Below are 18,098 nucleotides of genomic sequence, written 5' to 3' on the forward strand. Positions count from 1 at the left end.
TGACACATTAAACAGGGATCCCCTGACAACCGCCCAGCACCAGTATGGCATAGATCAGCCAGAGAACTTGAGCTGACTGAGCTGCGGTTGTCCCTCCCCTCCAAAAATATAAAAAAAGATACCTCCCCAGTCTAGTACTGCAGCCTTTGGTGATTCCCCATCATGCAAACAAACCAAACAGCATCTTTTCAAGCAGGGGAGTGTCTGACAAAGTCCACTCGCAACAGTGTGCCCTCCCTCCTGGTTTAATATTGCTGGCAGTGTTGTGGGGTAGAACTGGTCCAGCCCATATGTGCAGGACAGACTATTACCACTTTGCAGCCTTGCTTCGGGGCAGCATAAACCTATGTCATCACAGGGAACAACTCCAGTTAAAGTAATTGGGACTCATATAGTAAGTAAGAATAAATATATCAGAGGGATAAATACCAGAGAGGGAGAGGAGTTATTTAAGTGCCAATGTGGACACAAGAACAAATGGATACAAACTGGCCATCAACATGTTTAGGCTTGAAATTAGAAAAAGGTTTCTAACCACCAGAGGCATGAAGTTCTGGAACAGCCTTCTAAGGGGAGTAGTGGGGGCAAAAACCTAACCGGCTTCAAGGCTAAGCTTGGTAAATTTATGGAGGGGATGATATGAAGAGACTGTCTACAATGGCATTTAGCTAATCTGCGACTGCTAACAGCAAATATCTCCAATGGCTGGTAACATGGCACTAGATGGGAAGGTCTCTGAATTACTACAGAGAATTCTTTCCTGGGTTTCTGGTTGGTGGGTCTTGCCCACATGCCCAGGGTCTAACTGATCACCATATTTGGGGTTGGGAAGGAATTTTTCCCTCGGTCAGATTGGCAGATTGGTTTCTCACCTTCCTTTGCAACATGGAGCACAGGTCACTTGCAGGTTTAAACTAGTGGAAATGGTGGATTCTCTGTAACTTGAAGACTTTAAATCATGATTTGAGGACTTCAGTAACTCAGCCAGAGGTTGGGGTCTATTACAGGAGTGGGTGGGTGAGGTTCTGTGGCCTGCAATGTGCAGAAGGTCAGACCAGATGATCATGATGGTCCCTTCTGACCTTAAAGTCTATGAGTCTATAAGAAAGGGGCATTTTCACAGTCACTTTAATAATAATACTGAGGACTTATATAGGACCTTCATATTCAGCTCTCAAAGTATTTTACCAAGTTGGTTAAGCCATGACTTGCCCAAAGTTCCACAGCAAGTCAATAACAAAACTTGGAATAGAACCCAGTTGTTGCAACTCCCAAGTCGATCTGTCTGCTACACCACATTTGCTCTTCAGAACTAAAGAGCAGAGAGCTGCCCTTTTGATCAGAGCTGGTGTTAACCAAATACCATCCCCTAACAGTAAGTGTGACAGTATCTAGGGGCCATACCTGCTAGGAAGTTCTCAGCAAACTCTCGGATAGACTTGGTATCTGCCAGATCCAGCTTCTTCACAATTACTTGTTGGTTCCCTGTCTCTGCTCGGATCTCACAGGCTGCTGCTTCCCCCTTTGCCATGTCTCTGCAGGCAATGATCACCCTGGCACCTGCAATGGGGAAAGGACAGCAGAAATACAGGCTATGAGCAGTGGGGGCAGGGTGGGGAGCCGGGACAGAAAGGCAGGTGGGCTACCCAAAGGTTTACAGATAAATTTGTGAGCAATAAGTGGGTAAGTCAGGGGATTAGTTGTCAAACAGCCTTTCTAACTCTGAGTTACCAGCTTAAATCCAGCCCAGCTAGGTAGCGACCAAAGGGTGCTACCTTCTCAAGACTGTTCTTTGGTTGGTGTGAAACAAGCCTGAAGGATCTCTGTCCAACTCCTTTTGGGCAAGGTGTCCACTGCACAAAACCAGCAATATTGGTCCTACCAGACTCCCACATTGGTAGTCTCACCATAGTGGCCAAGGTTTGAATGGACTCCTTCACCTAGGTGGCCTTGGCTAGGGCACGGTTTCTAAAATGATTAAGAATGTAATTTAGCCCCCTCCATAGTAGTTGCCCAAATAGCTTTAAACCTAGTTAGCCTCAGCCATGCTGTAACAAAGACACACACCAATGAAACTAAGTTGGTTCCCAGCCTCACACAGATGGAGGGGGTCTCATGCTAACTTCCATGGACTAAGTTCTGAAAGTGTGTCTGGGAGTCCACCAAAGTGCAGTACTGAAGCTATAAGGGTCACCTACAGTAAAATTATTATCGAGTCAGGAGACCTGCTTCCAGCATTGCTAAAAGTTTAAGTGTCGTCGGGATGTATAACCATGTTATAGACACAAATAATCCTGCATCTTGGTAGGGGATTAGAAAAGATGACCCATGCAGTCTCTTTTAACCCTATGATTCTATATTAAAGCTCTGGGCTCCCCAGGGGTCTAATCTAGTTCCTAGGACATGGTTGATTCTATCTTCATTATAAATTTTAGCTGTGTTTTACTGGGTCAGAGGACAACCATATGTAACCAGGTCTCCAAACTCCATCATAGTTGTAGTATAGATGGGGCTGTCAAAATAATCCCCTCCTAGCTCCAGAGAAGAAAACAATGACTTCCGGTGAAGATATAAATTACAGAGGGACTTTCGGAGGTGGAAGAGGGACAGGTGACTTGCCTCTTTGTGCGAGATCTCTGGCTGTCTCCTTTCCAATGCCTGTGTTTGCTCCCGTGATTACCACCACCTTCCCATTCAGCTTAGCTGTTGACTTACACACCCCTCCTGCTATGTACCTCCTAGAAGAGAGGACAAGAAGAGGAGCTACTAGGGATTTACAAGAACAGTTTTCTGGTTATCAGGCTCAGTCCTGGGGACTGGCATTTAGTGTTCTGTTGTCCTGCTTGCTGGCTTTGAGCCAGCCACTTAGTTACTGGGTTCAGAACAATTGGAAAGACATGGGGACATTTACATAAACTGCCAGTTCCACGTTCCTGTTTTCTTATACTCCCTCCATGGGGCCAGCTACTGCTCACTCTTCTTAGAGGTCATTACAGCCACTGATGCAGGTTCCCATTCATCTTCCAAACTTCTGCACCCCGAAGTAGACAATATTCCAAGCTGCCCACTCTGCTATAAATATATCGGTATGTAATGCACTTGAGTCCTGGGGTCTTGAGTCCTGGTTTCCAGTGGCTGCAGCCCAACAGGGACATAAGCCCTGGTACTCTGCCACCTAGCCGAGAGCTTCCTTTATTTAGTTCAGGGGATAGATCTGAAGTTTTCCATGTCATGCTGCATGCACTAGAGCTGGGGACCACAATGTCTGCATATATGCAGCTGAGGGTTTGTTATGAGCACCACGTAACAGGGGACTGTGGTACACAGCCCCAGAGCAGAGAGGCCTATACACAGCCTAGAGGCAGGAGTAAACGAGAGGCAGCAGGATTAAGGGAGTTGACGGGGGAGCTGCCGCGGTCGACTCGCCGCCATGAGGATGGCCAGGTAAGTCGAACTAAGATACGCAACTTAAGTTGCGTATCTTAGTTCGAACCTCCCACACACACACACACACACACACACTGTAGCCCAGGCCTGTATTTCTCTATTGGGTGTTGTAAATTCTTCACTGATGTGTAATAGCTTGGCAGTTTGCACATAAGTGGGATGAGAGTTACCCTATTGGCTGCTATCAGTTCTCTCACAGATCATCCAATGATCTTCCTCTTACCAAGACCATCTGAACTAATCTAGGTTTCAGAGTAACAGCCGTGTTAGTCTGTATTCGCAAAAAGAAAAGGAGTACTTGTGGCACCTTAGAGACTAACCAATTTATTTGAGCATAAGCTTTCGTGAGCTACAGCTCACTTCATCGGATGCATACTATGGAAAGTGTAGAAGATCTTATTATATACACACAAAGCATGAAAAAATACCTCCTCCCACCCCACTCTCCTGCTGGAAATAGCTTATCCAAAGCGACCACTCTCCTTACATTGTGTATGATAATCAAGGTGGGCCATTTCCAGCACAAATCCAGAGTTTAACAAGAACATCCGGGGGGGGGAGGGTAGGAAAAAACAAGGGGAAATAGGCTACCTTCCATAATGACTAAGCCACTTCCAGTCTCTAGTCAAGCCTAAGTTAATTGTATCCAATGTAGCCTATTTCCCCTTGTTTTTTCCTACCCCCCCAGATGTTCTTGTTAAATCCTGGATTTGTGCTGGAAATGGCCCACCTTGATTATCATACACAATGTAAGGAGAGTGGTCGCTTTGGATAAGCTATTACCAGCAGGAGAGTGAGTTTGTGTGTTGGGGGTGGGGGTTAAGAAGGCCCACCTTGATTATCATACACATTTTAAGGAGAGTGATCACTTTAGATAAGCTATTACCAGCAGGAGAGTGGGGTAGGAGGAGGTATTTTTTCATGCTTTGTGTGTATATAATATGTTCTTCTACACTTTCCACAGTATGCATCCGATGAAGTGAGCTGTAGCTCACGAAAGCTTATGCTCAAATAAATTGGTTAGTCTCTAAGGTGCCACAAGTACTCCTTTTCTTTTTGTGAACTAATCTAATCCATTCTCACTAAAGGAATTTAAAAGAGCCTGAGTTGATTTGCATGACTAAGAACTGGGTCAGATGTCCCAGCTGTAACTCCAACCAAGACAGCGTGGTTACAGCAAGGGAAAATTTGGCCTTCTTCCTTCACATTTTTATGGATTGACAATTATCTTCTTAATTCTTTGAAACTTCATATTTCCCAAAGTAAGTTGCCACCTTACATCAACTTTAAAGAGCTCAGAGATAACAAAAAGGCAATTATAGAAAGTTTACAAAGCATTTAAAGTGGCTACCTTGGGGTCAGGTTAGGTGCGAAATATGGTCATTTTATTGCTAACAGTACAAAAGGTTATTTTAACCTGAGAATTGGTTCAGAGAATCATAGAAATTAGAGCTAGAAATACCCAGCAGGTCTCAATCCAGCCCAAGATCAGGAGTGAGTACAACATTGCTCCCTACTATTTCCTAGATACAGGGTTCAAGGTTAGTCTAACTAACATTTTAACTTGATGAAGTCAAAAAAGAATCCCCCGTCCAAACCCTTTCCAAAAGCAAGCAATCTATTAAAATGTATTGGAAGGAAAACAACTTTCTTCTTTTACTTAATACTCTACCCTAAGCATTTATTGTCATACTATTTTTATGCAGCACTTTTATGCCTTTCAAGTGCTGCACAGACATTAATATAGTAAACCTCATAACATCTTGGTAAATTATCTATAAGCTCCATTTTACAGATGGGGAAACTGAGGCACAGAGAGGCTTGCCCAAGATCGCAAAGCGAATGGACAGCAAAGGCAGGGTTCAAACCAAACATAGCCTGGCTGCCAGTTCCCTGCTTTAATTGCTTGTTAAGTCTGCTTCATTTATAAAGAGGAATGGAGAGGTTTTAAGACTCACAGATAACATGATAACGTAAACCCAGGTCTCAGAATCCTGGAAACTCTTCCTTTGAGATTTGATGTTCACATTTATTATCTAGCATATTACCCGATCTTTCTCTAAGTGCAATAATTAATAAACTGATCTGCCTTCTCTACCAAGAATGCACTTGCTGGATCCCCATTTAGCAGAAGTAAAAAGGTGCATGCTTTTTAAAGGGTAAAAGGGTTTACACAGTAGCTAATCAATCATCTAATACAGACCTGATGTAGGGAGCTGCCATGAACAGGAGAAGGGGAACACAGATGAATACTCCCAGCACGGTCACCAAGCAGTTTAGCATTGCTGCTGTCTGTTGTTTGTCCTCCCTTTCAGTGACTCTTGTCTCTCATGAGAGATGAGGGAGGGCCAGTGAAATACACCGGCTAGGGAGCATTGCATGCAGGGAGTTGTAGTCCTACCCATCAGCTTTGTGTGCAGAAAGGCAGAGCACACCGTGCTGGGAGTTGTAGTCCAACAACCCAGTCTGGGCAATGTGCAGTACTGGTGGAAAAAAACAAAGGGTCATACCCAGTGATTTCTCTGCAGGGAAAGATATACCTTCTCCCCCAAAATAAAACAAAACTGCAAGCAAGTCAGTTCCTTAGATCTAAAGGATCAATAACTTCCTAGCCACTGAGTTCATTTGTTCTCTACTCTATAACTTTCTGAGGTTTGCTTTATCATTTGCTAAATGTCAGCAGCACTTCTGGTCTGATAGATAAAGTGCTCTTAAGAGTCCAGAGAACCTGGGCTCTATTCTGGACTCTAGTGTTGCCTTACTAAGTGACCTTAGGCAAGTCATTTCACTTTCTCTCTGCATCAAACCTGTAAAACAGGGCTAACAGTACCCACCTTGATAAAGCATTCTGAGGTCTAAGCATCAAAGTGCTCTGTCAAGGTTCCTTCCCCACTCTGAACTCTAGGGTACAGATGTGGGGACCTGCATGAAAAACCTCCTAAGCTTATCTTTACCAGCTTAGGTCAAAACTTCCCTAACGTACAAAATATTCCACCCTTTGTCCTTGGATTGGTCGCTACCACCACCAAACTAATACTGGTTACTGGGGAAGAACTGTTTGGACACATCTTTCCCCCCCAAAATACTTCCCAAAACCTTGCACCCCCCTTTCTGGACAAGGTTTGGTAAAAAGCCTCACCAATTTGCCTAGGTGACTACAGACCCAGACCCTTGGATCTTAAGAACAATCCTCCCAACATTTGCACCCCCCCTTTCCTGGGAAATGTTGGATAAAAAGCCTCACCAATTTGCATAGGTGACCACAGATCCAAACCCTTGGACCTGAGAACAATGAAAAAGCATTCAGTTTTCTTACAAGAAGACTTTTAATAAAAATAGAAGTAAATATAAATAAAGAAATCCCCCCTGTAAAATCAGGATGGTAGATACCTTACAGGATAATTAGATTCAAAACATAGAGAACCCCTCTAGGCAAAACTTTAAGTTACAAAAAAGATACACAGACAGAAATAGTTATTCTATTCAGCACAATTCTTTTCTCAGTCATTTCAAGAAATCATAATCTAATGCATACCTACCTAGATTACTTACTAAAAGTTCTAAGACTCCACTCCTAGGCTATCCCCAGCAAAGCAGCATATATACAGACAGACCAGACCCTTTGTTTCTCTCCCTCCTCCCAGCTTTTGAAAGTATCTTGTCTCCTCATTGGTCATTTTGGTCAGGTGCCAGTGAGGTTACCTTTAGCTTCTTAACCCTTTACAGGTGAGAGGATTTTTTTCTCTGGCCAGGAGGGATTTTAAAGGGGTTTTCCCTTCCATTTATATTTATGACATGCTCTCAATGCAATATTTGAAGATATTTAAATTAACTGGCTAGTGTGTATATGCACTCGGAAGTGATAAAATGTGTCACAGACTCTATATTGCTAACAACTCAGAGAATCCTGGGGTCCTTTTGCTCAAGTGATGGAGGTCTGGGCCTTTTGTAGCAGCAGGACTGGGGTTCTAGCCATGCTGTTATCATGAAGTTCCAAGTGACATGCTGTGCAGGATAGTGACAACCAGGCCACCCTGGTCAGCCACAGATTTGTTATGATGTAGCTCTACTTCATTTCACGGCTTCCAGATGAGTCTTTTTCAAAACGTTGCACATCTCAAACACAGGTTCAACATCCACATTTCACTCACTGAACAGCCAGCAAAGCAGGAAGTAGTTCTGATCGCTCTAAGATGAATTACGTTATATTGGCATCTACTACATCTAGTGGCCAAACTAGAAATTCCCAGATGAATATTTGTGTTTAGTCTCTTTTTGGTGTTTGTACTACCCTGTTTGGTGAACTATCATCTTAAAACACAAATAAAGCTGAGGGATCTGTGCCACCAGGAACAGTGCTCTTCTCTCAGCCAGGATGTTCAGAAAGAAACACACAATTCAGAAAACAGCAGTTCTGCAGGTTTAATTATGCAGAAGGAACTACCTGAGCAGAAAGCTCAGGCTGGAAGACTCATCTCTTCCAGGACTGTTTGGAGCATGATCCCATTCAAACATCATGCTAATGATGTCAGTAAATTACCTTTCTTCAACCCCACTTCTAGGTTTCTGTTATTAGCTCTCAAAAAATGTAGATGATTTTGCGCGTGTGTGGAGAGAGAGCTAGGAGAAAGTATGGCATTTCCGAATGAATGATCAAGACAATTAAACTGATGGTCATGCTGCCTCCTCCAATGGGCCCTTTACCAATGAAGAAGAGAACTTAATGAATTTAGAATCTGGGGCAATGGGTCTGCTTTGCTTCCCTGACAGCTCTGGATTTTTCACATTTTCTAAAGATTTAGGTGCAGGCACTGGTTACAAAAAAAGAAGCTATCAAAATCCAGTTTCTTTAATTCACCAGAACTTTACTGATCAGTGTTTTCATATATAGATGGCCAAAGCTGGCAGCTCTCAGTGGACCTATAGCAAACACACATCTGTAGTTTCCGATACAGAGGTCATTTTGAAAATAACTTGTTTTGTTTGCAAGCATCCTTTAAAATTAAAAGTTTTCTAGTGCTTATGTCACATACGTATATTTATGATGGCTGGTACCAACCACTATAATTAAAGTTGAAAAAGTTTCATTTATAACTTCCTAATTTCACACTCATAACTTTCTGAAACATTCAACTTTAGTTTTCCATATTCAGTCTATGCCCAGCAGTGAATTTTTCTGGAAAGGGCAAACAAATATCTTTCAGACATTTTTGAATTATGAGACTGTGAAAAAACACACTTCCAATTATAAAATAATTCTAATAATTATTTTTAAACATAGATAAAACCAAACCAGCAAGAATTGAAAATTGGCATGAACACAGTCCTCACCAAGAAATAGTGGTGCTTTTGGTTGGCTTGGTTATGATTTACCAAAGTTCTAACTATTTGAAAATTGCACAGTGACCATGGACAATAGAAAATTTCCCTATGAATCCAGTTAGATATTTAACAATAGTTACATTGTATAGTAGGCACTCCTACTTAATTATGCAGGCATTTAAGTATTTGTGACAGTTTGGGGAATCTGCCTATGTAAATTTATGAATTCCATTTGAGCGAGAAAGAGATTTCATACAATATGACCTTTTATATGGATTAAATCTTCCATTTTATGGCATGAACCTGACAATGCCAACTCTGAAAGAAAGGGCCATTAATAGCCATCAATAATTGAATAACCTTATTTTAGCAGATAGGGTGGATTGATTTAAACTGAAGGGATTTAAATCTCCAATTTTAATCATGACTTAAATCAGTAAGCAGGAAACCTTGATTTGTACTTATTAGTTATTTTCTTTAAGATTGATTCTCATTAGTTGGTAACCATTAAAATATGTTTCAGAGTAACAGCCGTGTTAGTCTGTATTCACAAAAAGAAAAGGAGTACTTGTGGCACCTTAGAGACTAACCAATTTATTTGAGCATGAGCTTTCGTGAGCTACAGCTCACTTCATCGGATGCATACCGTGAGAAAACCTGGATTTGTGCTGGAAATGGCCCACCTTGATTATCATGCACATTGTAGGGAGAGTGGTCACTTTGGATAAGCTATTACCAGCAGGAGAGTGAGTTTGTGTGTGTGGTTTTTGGAGGGGGGTGAGGGGGTGAGAGAACCTGGATTTGTGCAGGAAATGGCCCACCTTGATTATCATACACATTGTGAAGAGAGTGGTCATTTTGGATGGGCTATTACCAGCAGGAGAGTGAGTTTGTGTGTGTGTGTGGGGGGGGGGGGGGGCGGAGGGTGAGAAAACCTGGATTTGTGCTGGAAATGGCCCAACTTGATGATCACTTTAGATAAGCTATTACCAGCAGGACAGTGGGGTGGGAGGAGGTATTGTTTCATGGTCTCTGTGTGTATATAATGTCTTCTGCAGTTTCCATGGTATGCATCCGATGAAGCGAGCTGTAGCTCACGAAAGCTCATGCTCAAATAAATTGGTTAGTCTCTAAGGTGCCACAAGTACTCCTTTTCATTAAAACATGTTGATTTGCAACTAAATATAGACCTTACATTAAATTTGTGATTCTTTTTGCTAACTAGGAGATACCCCATATCTATACACGTTTATTTAAGCAATTATATAGCTTAATTTACATTTATTCAGATTCTTAATGTTTACATTTGTATTATGTTACAAAATGGTGACTGATAAATTTCTTATTTATTAGTGGATTAAATTTTACTTGTAATTTGTGTCAAGCTCTCTTTGGAAGGAAATTTCAACTGAATTAAAAATGTACAAAATGAGCATTTTTTAAAAAAAAATATGCTGATACAGAAGAAAAGAACTTTATCAAAAAGTTTATCAAAAGATGTTTCCCATTTAAAGCAAACTGATTTATTAAACAAAGGAAGTATTATCTATAATTAGTGAACTGAAGTGATTATTTCTGGTGAATATCCAAGGTTTTAGAAGATCTCATCTTCTCAAACCTAGATTTTATTCATATATTGGAAGAGAAAAACAATCATTCCGGCTTTTTTAACTTCCAATTGGGTTCTTAATTTCGAATGAACCAGTCATTGAACTGAACTAGTTTAATAAACTGAAATGAAGAAAATATTCTCTCTGCACCTGTGGAAGAGGCTATTGCTTTCAAAAGATGGTTTGGCACTTCAAGAAACTGTGATTCCAGGTCCTTAGCCATTGACTTCCACTATTTTAGGGGTTTGACTTTCTTTAAATCTTGGCAGCAAACATATACTGCTTGAATGTTATTTTTGTATATAATTTAAATTATTTTAATAAATTATAAGAAGTTTAGGCCTTAACATAGGTTATCAATTTCAAATAAATAGGCTTATTTTTAAAAAAATAATATACTTGTATTTAATTTAAATGTTTTAAAAATCTAATTTTAAAAAGTCTGATTTTTTAATTTTTTTTAAAAAAATCCATTTTTATCCACCCCTGCTGGCAGAACAATGGAGACTGTCAGCAGAGTTATGAACTGTTAATGATCCTCAGTAGCCAGCAGCAGACAGAGGAATAGAGAATGGAAAAACCCCAGGGCAAGGACAGGAAGAGACAAGGTATTAGAAACTGCTTTTAAAAGGAGACAAGCTCCTTAGCAAGATAGACCATCACCAGGAAGAGAAAACTGAGTAGGAATGAGGTGCAGGACAGCCCTGGAACCCATAAAAACACTGACCACAAACCAGGAGTGAAGACTGGAGGGAAGGGTTTGCATTCAGATGCTTGTTATTTTTCCATAGATCTGTAAAGCTGTTGTGCTCTCCTGAGTAAAATGCGTATGGTTATGAAGTGCCTTTGCAAAGTCAGCATGATCCTTCATTTAATTGTCATGTTGTCCCCAAAGCATTAAACTGTAACCCAGAGCGCTTGCGCAAGAGGAGCGCTGGTGAAAGGTGTGCTTAAGCTACTGGGGAAACTTCGGGCGGTCCACACTCTGCCTTCGAAGCTAGAGCAGCTGTTAACAGGGCTCTATATCCCAAGAGAGGATACCAGCATTGGAGTCTGTACCCTGAGAGTTTTCAGAGTAACAGCCGTGTTAGTCTGTATTCGCAAAAAGAAAAGGAGTACTTGTGGCACCTTAGAGACTAACCAATTTATTTGAGCATGAGCTTTCGTGAGCTACAGCTCACTTCATCGGATGCAGTGAGCTGTAGCTCATGAAAGCTCATGCTCAAATAAATTGGTTAGTCTCTAAGGTGCCACAAGTACTTCTTTTCTTTTTACCCTGAGAGTGTGTCTGAAGACCAGACATAGAGACAGTCTCTGAATGCTACTCAGACCCAGCAGGGTTGGAAGCACCCAAGATCCAACAGTTGCAACCAATACAGCAGGTGATCTTCCATAAGGAAGAGCTCAGCCAGGGCTCTAACACTTCACTTCTTGTTTCAAGGAATTTAACAATTCTACTGGCAAGACAAAAATGGAGCCAATTTTGTATTCTAAAATCCGAATGGGGGGGGAGGGGGAAGGAGGGCATCCTTTGATACCTTTGAAGTTCCTGAAAGAACTCTGCTTCCTAAGATGAGAGTTGCAGCACAGTTGATGAGAGCAGGAAATCATTTGATGGCCTACATGAGATGAATGACAGGGTCTCAGGCTAGTTCCCTGTGGTCAGGTGTACACATCACAAAAACAACCACCACAACTACCACCACTTGGACCCCTATATGCATCCAACAAAATGGGAATTCACCCACGAAAGCTCATGCTCCAATACGTCTGTTGGTCTATAAGGTGCCATAGGACTCTTTGCCTCTTGGACCCCCTTTAAGCAAAGGGTAAGGAAGAACTTACTGAACGGGGCATAGAGACTATTAACCCTAAAGGGAGTCCTCCAGGTCACAGTTGAAGTACAGTGTTAAGCACTAAAGTGGCCACGGATAATTAGAGTTTTACCTCCTCCCATTTGGAGAGTATGGAGTTTACTCACTTCTCATTTAAGAAATAAAGATTTTAGTTACTCCCATTTTCCTGTGACAAGCAAATTGTGGCTGTACAACCACAACAACTGCTGTGTGAGTCATCTATTGGCTGGTTACATCCAGCACCAGATAAGTGGCCTGTAAAATCTGCAATAAGCATCTAATGCTACTCCATGTATGGATTGACTGAATACATGTATTAATTATTATTATACATACAAATTAACTGTTCTTTTTCTGATATGATTATGATTTGAAAATTAAGGTTGGGAAGCAAGAGTTTACCCACTCCTTTTTTTACCACTACTGTTAAACCATGTGAGAAAGTTTGTATTGACTCTTTCTGTAATGTATCTCCTTGGACAGGAGACTTCAGTTTCAAGATCTGCCAAGCCAGAACCTGAATTAGGTTCATATACATGCAAAGCTACTGCATTGGATGACACAGCATAACAAACTCAACATACTAGGTTTCTCTGTGATTGCTGGTATGTGCACACCCTTGCTATATTTTTCAGGGGAGCAAACCACCTCAAACCTTGCTCTTGAATGTGCTTGCAGGGCAGGACTCTTGCACATTTTCCATTCCTTGCCTGCACAAAGCAATGGGGTGAAACAGGTATAGACTGTGCGTGGTCACAGCAATTGTTGAACAAATTTTGTTGCTTCAGAACTGAACTTTACCAGCGGTGATAAAGGCCCGCCCACCACATTGTTATTCATAGGCAAACAAGGAGCAAGCACAATACTGTCAAACACAACTACTCTAGAATTCTCATTACACAAATGATCCCAACACTTTACCAGGGCCGTGGACACCCCATCATTCTGAGGGCCAAGTAATGGCTTGTAAACCATCAAAGGGTATTTTAAATACAATTTTTCCCAACATTCACTTTTGATCTGAGTCCAAATCTGGCAAGTTTTGGCCCCACAGGTAACTGAGGCCACATGGCTCCCAGCTGCCTGTACCCAGCAGGAATGGGGGCCCACCCTGTCCCAGAATAGAGAACTACAGGGCAGTGGCTGTTCCCCTTGTGACAGACAATCCTACCGTTACCAACCCTCCAGGATCGGGCTGGAGTCTCCAGGAATTAACAATTAATCTCTAATTAAAGATTGTCAAGTCATTAAATCTCCAGGAATAGTCCCACCAAAATTGGGGGGAGGATGCAGAAACCCCCAGGGATGAACGGCAGCTGGGAGAGAGATGAGAGAAGGCTCCACCCGCAGCATTGTCGGGTCTGGTTGTTCACAGCCTTGGGACCTACCCACCTGAAAGTCCCGTGACTCCCGCGTGACCCTCCCCACAGCAGGACTACCCTTCCCAACATGCAGCGCGCGGCACGGAGTTTCGGGGCCTCCTTCTTGAGGCGGCAGGGATAGTGCCTGATCCGCAGAACCGCGCTAGTCCTATTCGGGAATGGAGACTCAGATCCCAAATGCTGCTCTCGCAAGGCGGTGGGGAACTGCGCGGTGAACTTCGTGGCCAGAAGGGCGGTGCCGAGTGATTTATCATCAGGCGCTACGAGGGGCACCCTCCTGGGCGGGACGAGTGGCCGGACCGATGAAGCCCCGACCTGCGGCCCGGAAGTGTCCGTGAAGAGCAGGCGATGGGACCGGGATCCTAGTAACAGGCGAGCCGGCGGCTGCTGCCGCTGCCGCCATGGCGGGTCTGGGCTCCAGCTCCTCCGAGCACTTCGAGCGGCTGCACGAGATCTTCCGGGGGCTGCAGGCGGAGCTGCGGGGCGTCCCGGAGAGACTGCGGGGGAGCGCGGCTGGTGAGGCGCCGGGGGCGAGCGTGGGGCCGTTATTACGTTGGGAGGGGAGCTGGAATTCGCCCCCCACCCCACCCCGTCTGTCTCCTGCCCGGTCCGTGGCGAGCGCGTAGCGCGTCTCCCCGCAGCGCGGTGTCGGGATCCCCCGGAGCTGGCGGGCGCGGGAACTGCAGATTTAGGTTTGGGGGCAGATTTCTCCAGCCTCCGGGGCCGCCTCCGAAACGGCAGGCTCCTTGGCTGAAGAGGCGCTACAAGCGCTGTCGCAAGGGACCGTGAAGAGCGCAGAGCGGGGCCTGGCCAGCGGGACGCGGCTCGCCCCCGCGCCCCGCTGCTTGGGGCAGTCAGGGGAGCGATTTCCAAATTCCTAATGCCGCTATTGGGCCTCCCCGGAATGGCAGGGGAGGCGGCGGAAGCTTGCAGAAGCAAACGGCAGGCAGGTGCGCCTGGCTTGTGCCTGACCCGACCCCCCACCCCCACCCCGGGCCAGGACCGGCTGGCATCCCGCAGTGCCCAAAGCTTGAACTGTGTGTGGAGAAGGCTCGTCCCTTGGCTAGATCCGCATCAAAATCTCCTCTCTTCAACCCTCTCGTCCGTGTTCGGTCTTTCCCAGTCCTCGTGCTGGCCTTCCGTAGCAAGCAATGTAGCCTTACAGAGTCACCACACTTGCGCTTGTCAGTTTGTAGCTTACAGAGGAGCAGAGCTGTTCTTGAGAATTTGTATTTCTGGTTGATGCAAGTAACAAGTGTCAAATCAGCTCGAAAATCCAGTAGGTTCCAGGGACAGAGCTGTTCAACTTCCAGAACAGAAACCCTCTCACTTTGTGAAGCAGATGGGATAATGCTGTGGGCTGGGTAGCTCAGGGGATTGATAGTGGAATACAGAGCTTTCCAACTAGCCAGAACTAATTGGCCCAGTCTTATTAGCAACCTTGGAAGAGACCAAGAACTACGTGGGACATGTAAATAGAAGTCTGACCCTTAAGATGATCTCAGCTAAATGCATGAGGCATGCTAATAGGGCAGTGAGCAGAAGATTGGACTGTCCTTTATTTATCCATAGAATATGTATTACATGATCTTCCATCTCTGAAATTGTGAGGCCAGAACCAGTCACTAGCACTACATTCCCAAGAGTCTTTTAAAAAGCTATGTAGAGAGGTAGTGTGTGGATGTCTGCAGAGGTCTGATATACTGCTTGCTCTCTTTGAGCTAATTCTCCTGTTCTCTTCTCCTCTGCAGCAGCTGCTGGTGGCTTTGCTGTCTTGGAGGGCACACTCTGGGGTGTTGGTTTTCAGTAGTTCTGCTTTGCTATATGTTACTGGTTAGTTATTGCCAGTTTTGTAGCTTCACCCTTGAGCATGCCTACTTTTGGGTTAACTAAGATCCCAAGCCTGTAAACACTTATGTGTTGTTTTTGCCTTTGGACAATCCCACTGACATCACTGGAATTACTTAAATTTGTGTAAGTATATGTATGCTTTGGGCATTTGGCATCAATCTTAGCACAAACAGGAGAGGCAGTGTTGCTCTATGGGGCTGCAGAGCTGCACTCTTGTGTGGAGAAAGTTTTCTTGTTCATTTAATGCAGGTCTACTGCATGAATTGCATTTCCCTTCTGAAATGTTGGAATCTTGCCCAAAAGATTGTTAGGTGGAAATCTAGACAAATGAATTAATAATATAGCTATCTGAGTCTTCCTGTCAATTTTTGTAGTTTTATTGCCGTGTTTTTCCTATTTTTAAATGATTTTCTCTTCTCTGTTGCTGTGGGAGATTTCTAGATTATGTGGGAGATTTCTAAAGTGAAGCACTATGTGTAATGGGTTTCAGAGGGGTAGCCATGTTAGTCTGTATCCATAAAAACAATGAGGAGTCCTCGTGGAACCTTAGACTAACAAATTTGGGGATAAGCTTTGGTGGGATATAACCCACTTGATGAAGCTGTTTTACTACCATATAACGCGACCTGATATAATGCAGGTTTGCATACAACATGGTAAAGCTCCAACACGCTGCTCTGAGCAGCATGTCAAGGGTGCTGGGGCCGAGGGCTTGGATAAAGGGCAGAGGGTCTCGGGGGTGTCAGGGGCTCTCTCCCACAGAGTCTGAGAGGCAGGAGCTGTGGGGGGGCACTTGGGGGCCCCACAGTCCCAGAGTGGCCCAGGGGATTAGCGGGGGACTGGGAGCAGCCTGCTCTGCTTCCCTGGCCCCAGCCATGTTGCTTGGGGGAAGGGATCCCCCCCTACACTCTCTCTCACCCGCTCCACTCCGCCAGTTCCTAGCCATGGCGCTCTGCTTCCTGCCGCAGGTGAGTGGGGCCGGGGCAAGGAAAGCGAAGCAGACTGGGGCTGCATTGCTCCACTTCCCGCTGCAGGTGAGTGCGGGGGACGTCCTTCCCACCGCTGGTGAGTGTGGGGAAGTTGGGGAAAGTGGAGCACTGCGGCTGGCAGGTAGCAGAGTAGAGTGGGCTGTGGCATGTTGCTCCGCTTCCCGCCGGTGAGTGCCTGTGAGGGGTGTGGATAGGGGTCGGAGCAGTCAGGGGACAGGGAGTAGGGGGGTTAGGTAAGGGGTGGGGTCCTGGGGGTGATTAGGGATGGGGGTTTCTGGAGGGGGCGGTCAGGGAACAAGGAACGGGGAGACCACAGCAAGTTTGATATAACGCAGTCTTACCTAAACATGGTGAGATTTTTTTGTCTCCTGAGGACCACGTTATATCGGGGTAGAGGTGTATGTGTAATGTTGTCAAATGTAGAAAGTAATACTGGAAAAATAGCTTCCTCAAATTTTTCAGTTTTAGTAATGTTCAATGTAGCAGATACTGATAAGTAGGTAAACATTTTATAATGGAATTATTTCTCTAAAACAGAGGTTCTCAAACTGAGGGTTGAGACCCCTCAGGGGGTTGTGAGGTTATTACATGGGGGGTCATGAGCTGTCAGCCTCTACCCCAAACCCTGCTTTGCCTCCAGCATTTTTAATGGTATTAAATATATTTAAAAGTGTTTTTCATTTATAAGGGGAGTTGCACTCAGAGACTTGGTATGTGAAAGGGGTCACCAGTACAAAAGTTTGAGAACCACTGCTCTAAAAGTTGATGGTGGCCCTTGAATTCATCTGGTGAATTCTGGTTATATTGGAAGAAGGGGATTGTTAGCAATATGAGTGAACCTCTTCACAATCAGGAAACTACCTTACTTTGGAGAAGCCTGACACAAAATTACCTCAATTACTTCTTTTCTCTGCTAGAAGAGTAAAAAGGGCAAATAGTCCTTGTTCTATGGTATTTGTTAGTCGTGTGACCGTCAGGATTAATTATTGTGATTCTCTGTACCTTGTACAGAGACCTTCAACCTTCTAAAAAGCTACAGGTTGTTTGTTTAGGCTCCTCATTAAATACTGAGTTGAATATCTAAAGATACTTTTTATGAGGATTATGAAACCCAGATCCTAACTACTCATGGTCATTAACAATGTAACAACACTTCTTTCAGTAATAGAAATTTTAACCCCCAAAGTCCAGTCTGTATTCAATTTGGCTATTAACTCCATACTTTCAGTTTGCTAAAGTATTCTCTACGTCTTGTCTTATGCTGTTTTGTGGTATTATTTTTGCAGTGTTAAACTGGGACCGTTTTCCATTCGTGACATGACTGCATTTCTGTGTGTGTGTGTGCAGTGATTCTCCAAGCTTTGAAAAGGGTTTTGGAATGAGTATAATGAGGTATATTAATATTCAATCCCTGATCAAATGCATCATCCAAAAAGTGGAAATCTGGTTATTTAAGTGGGTTGAAATTTTCTGAAGTACTTTGGACAGTTTCTTGCATCACTTTGGAGGAACAGCAGCACCACTGAAAATTCCATAGTTATATTTTTCTGAGCTGCACTGTTCCAGAAACACTCTGGCTGAGGGAGGGCCACAAGGGGATGGGGAGGGGGTGGCTCAGTGGGGGTGCAGGCCCACATGAGG

At 44.0% G+C, this 18,098-nt stretch overlaps 2 protein-coding genes across 4 annotated transcripts in view; one reads left to right on the forward strand and one right to left on the reverse strand.

Annotated features, from left to right (window-relative positions):
* Positions 1 to 13,625, reverse strand: part of LOC140912946 (retinol dehydrogenase 12-like) — a 36,189-nt gene extending 22,564 nt beyond the window's left edge. The window contains exons 1-6 of one of the 3 annotated variants that reach the window (XM_073348403.1): positions 13,507 to 13,625; positions 6,692 to 6,729; positions 5,651 to 5,930; positions 2,620 to 2,738; positions 1,405 to 1,560; positions 123 to 344 (exon numbers count right to left, since the gene is read on the reverse strand). In XM_073348403.1, coding sequence (XP_073204504.1) covers positions 123 to 344; positions 1,405 to 1,560; positions 2,620 to 2,738; positions 5,651 to 5,730 — 577 coding nt within the window. In that variant the 5' untranslated portion in view covers positions 5,731 to 5,930; positions 6,692 to 6,729; positions 13,507 to 13,625. Of the gene's footprint in view, positions 1 to 122; positions 345 to 1,404; positions 1,561 to 2,619; positions 2,739 to 5,650; positions 5,931 to 6,691; positions 6,730 to 13,506 lie in introns of those variants that run through there. The other 2 variants (XM_073348402.1, XM_073348404.1) reach the window with 2 other exon arrangements.
* A 285-nt stretch (positions 13,626 to 13,910) lies between these two features.
* The window catches only part of VTI1B (vesicle transport through interaction with t-SNAREs 1B), a 29,090-nt gene continuing 24,902 nt past the window's right edge, over positions 13,911 to 18,098 (forward strand). The window contains exon 1 of the mRNA XM_073348411.1: positions 13,911 to 14,133. Coding sequence (XP_073204512.1) covers positions 14,019 to 14,133 — 115 coding nt within the window. The 5' untranslated portion in view covers positions 13,911 to 14,018. The remainder of the gene's footprint in view (positions 14,134 to 18,098) is intronic.

This window comes from Lepidochelys kempii, chromosome 6, assembly GCF_965140265.1.
Source record: "Lepidochelys kempii isolate rLepKem1 chromosome 6, rLepKem1.hap2, whole genome shotgun sequence".
In the NCBI taxonomy this organism is placed as follows: domain Eukaryota; kingdom Metazoa; phylum Chordata; order Testudines; family Cheloniidae; genus Lepidochelys; species Lepidochelys kempii.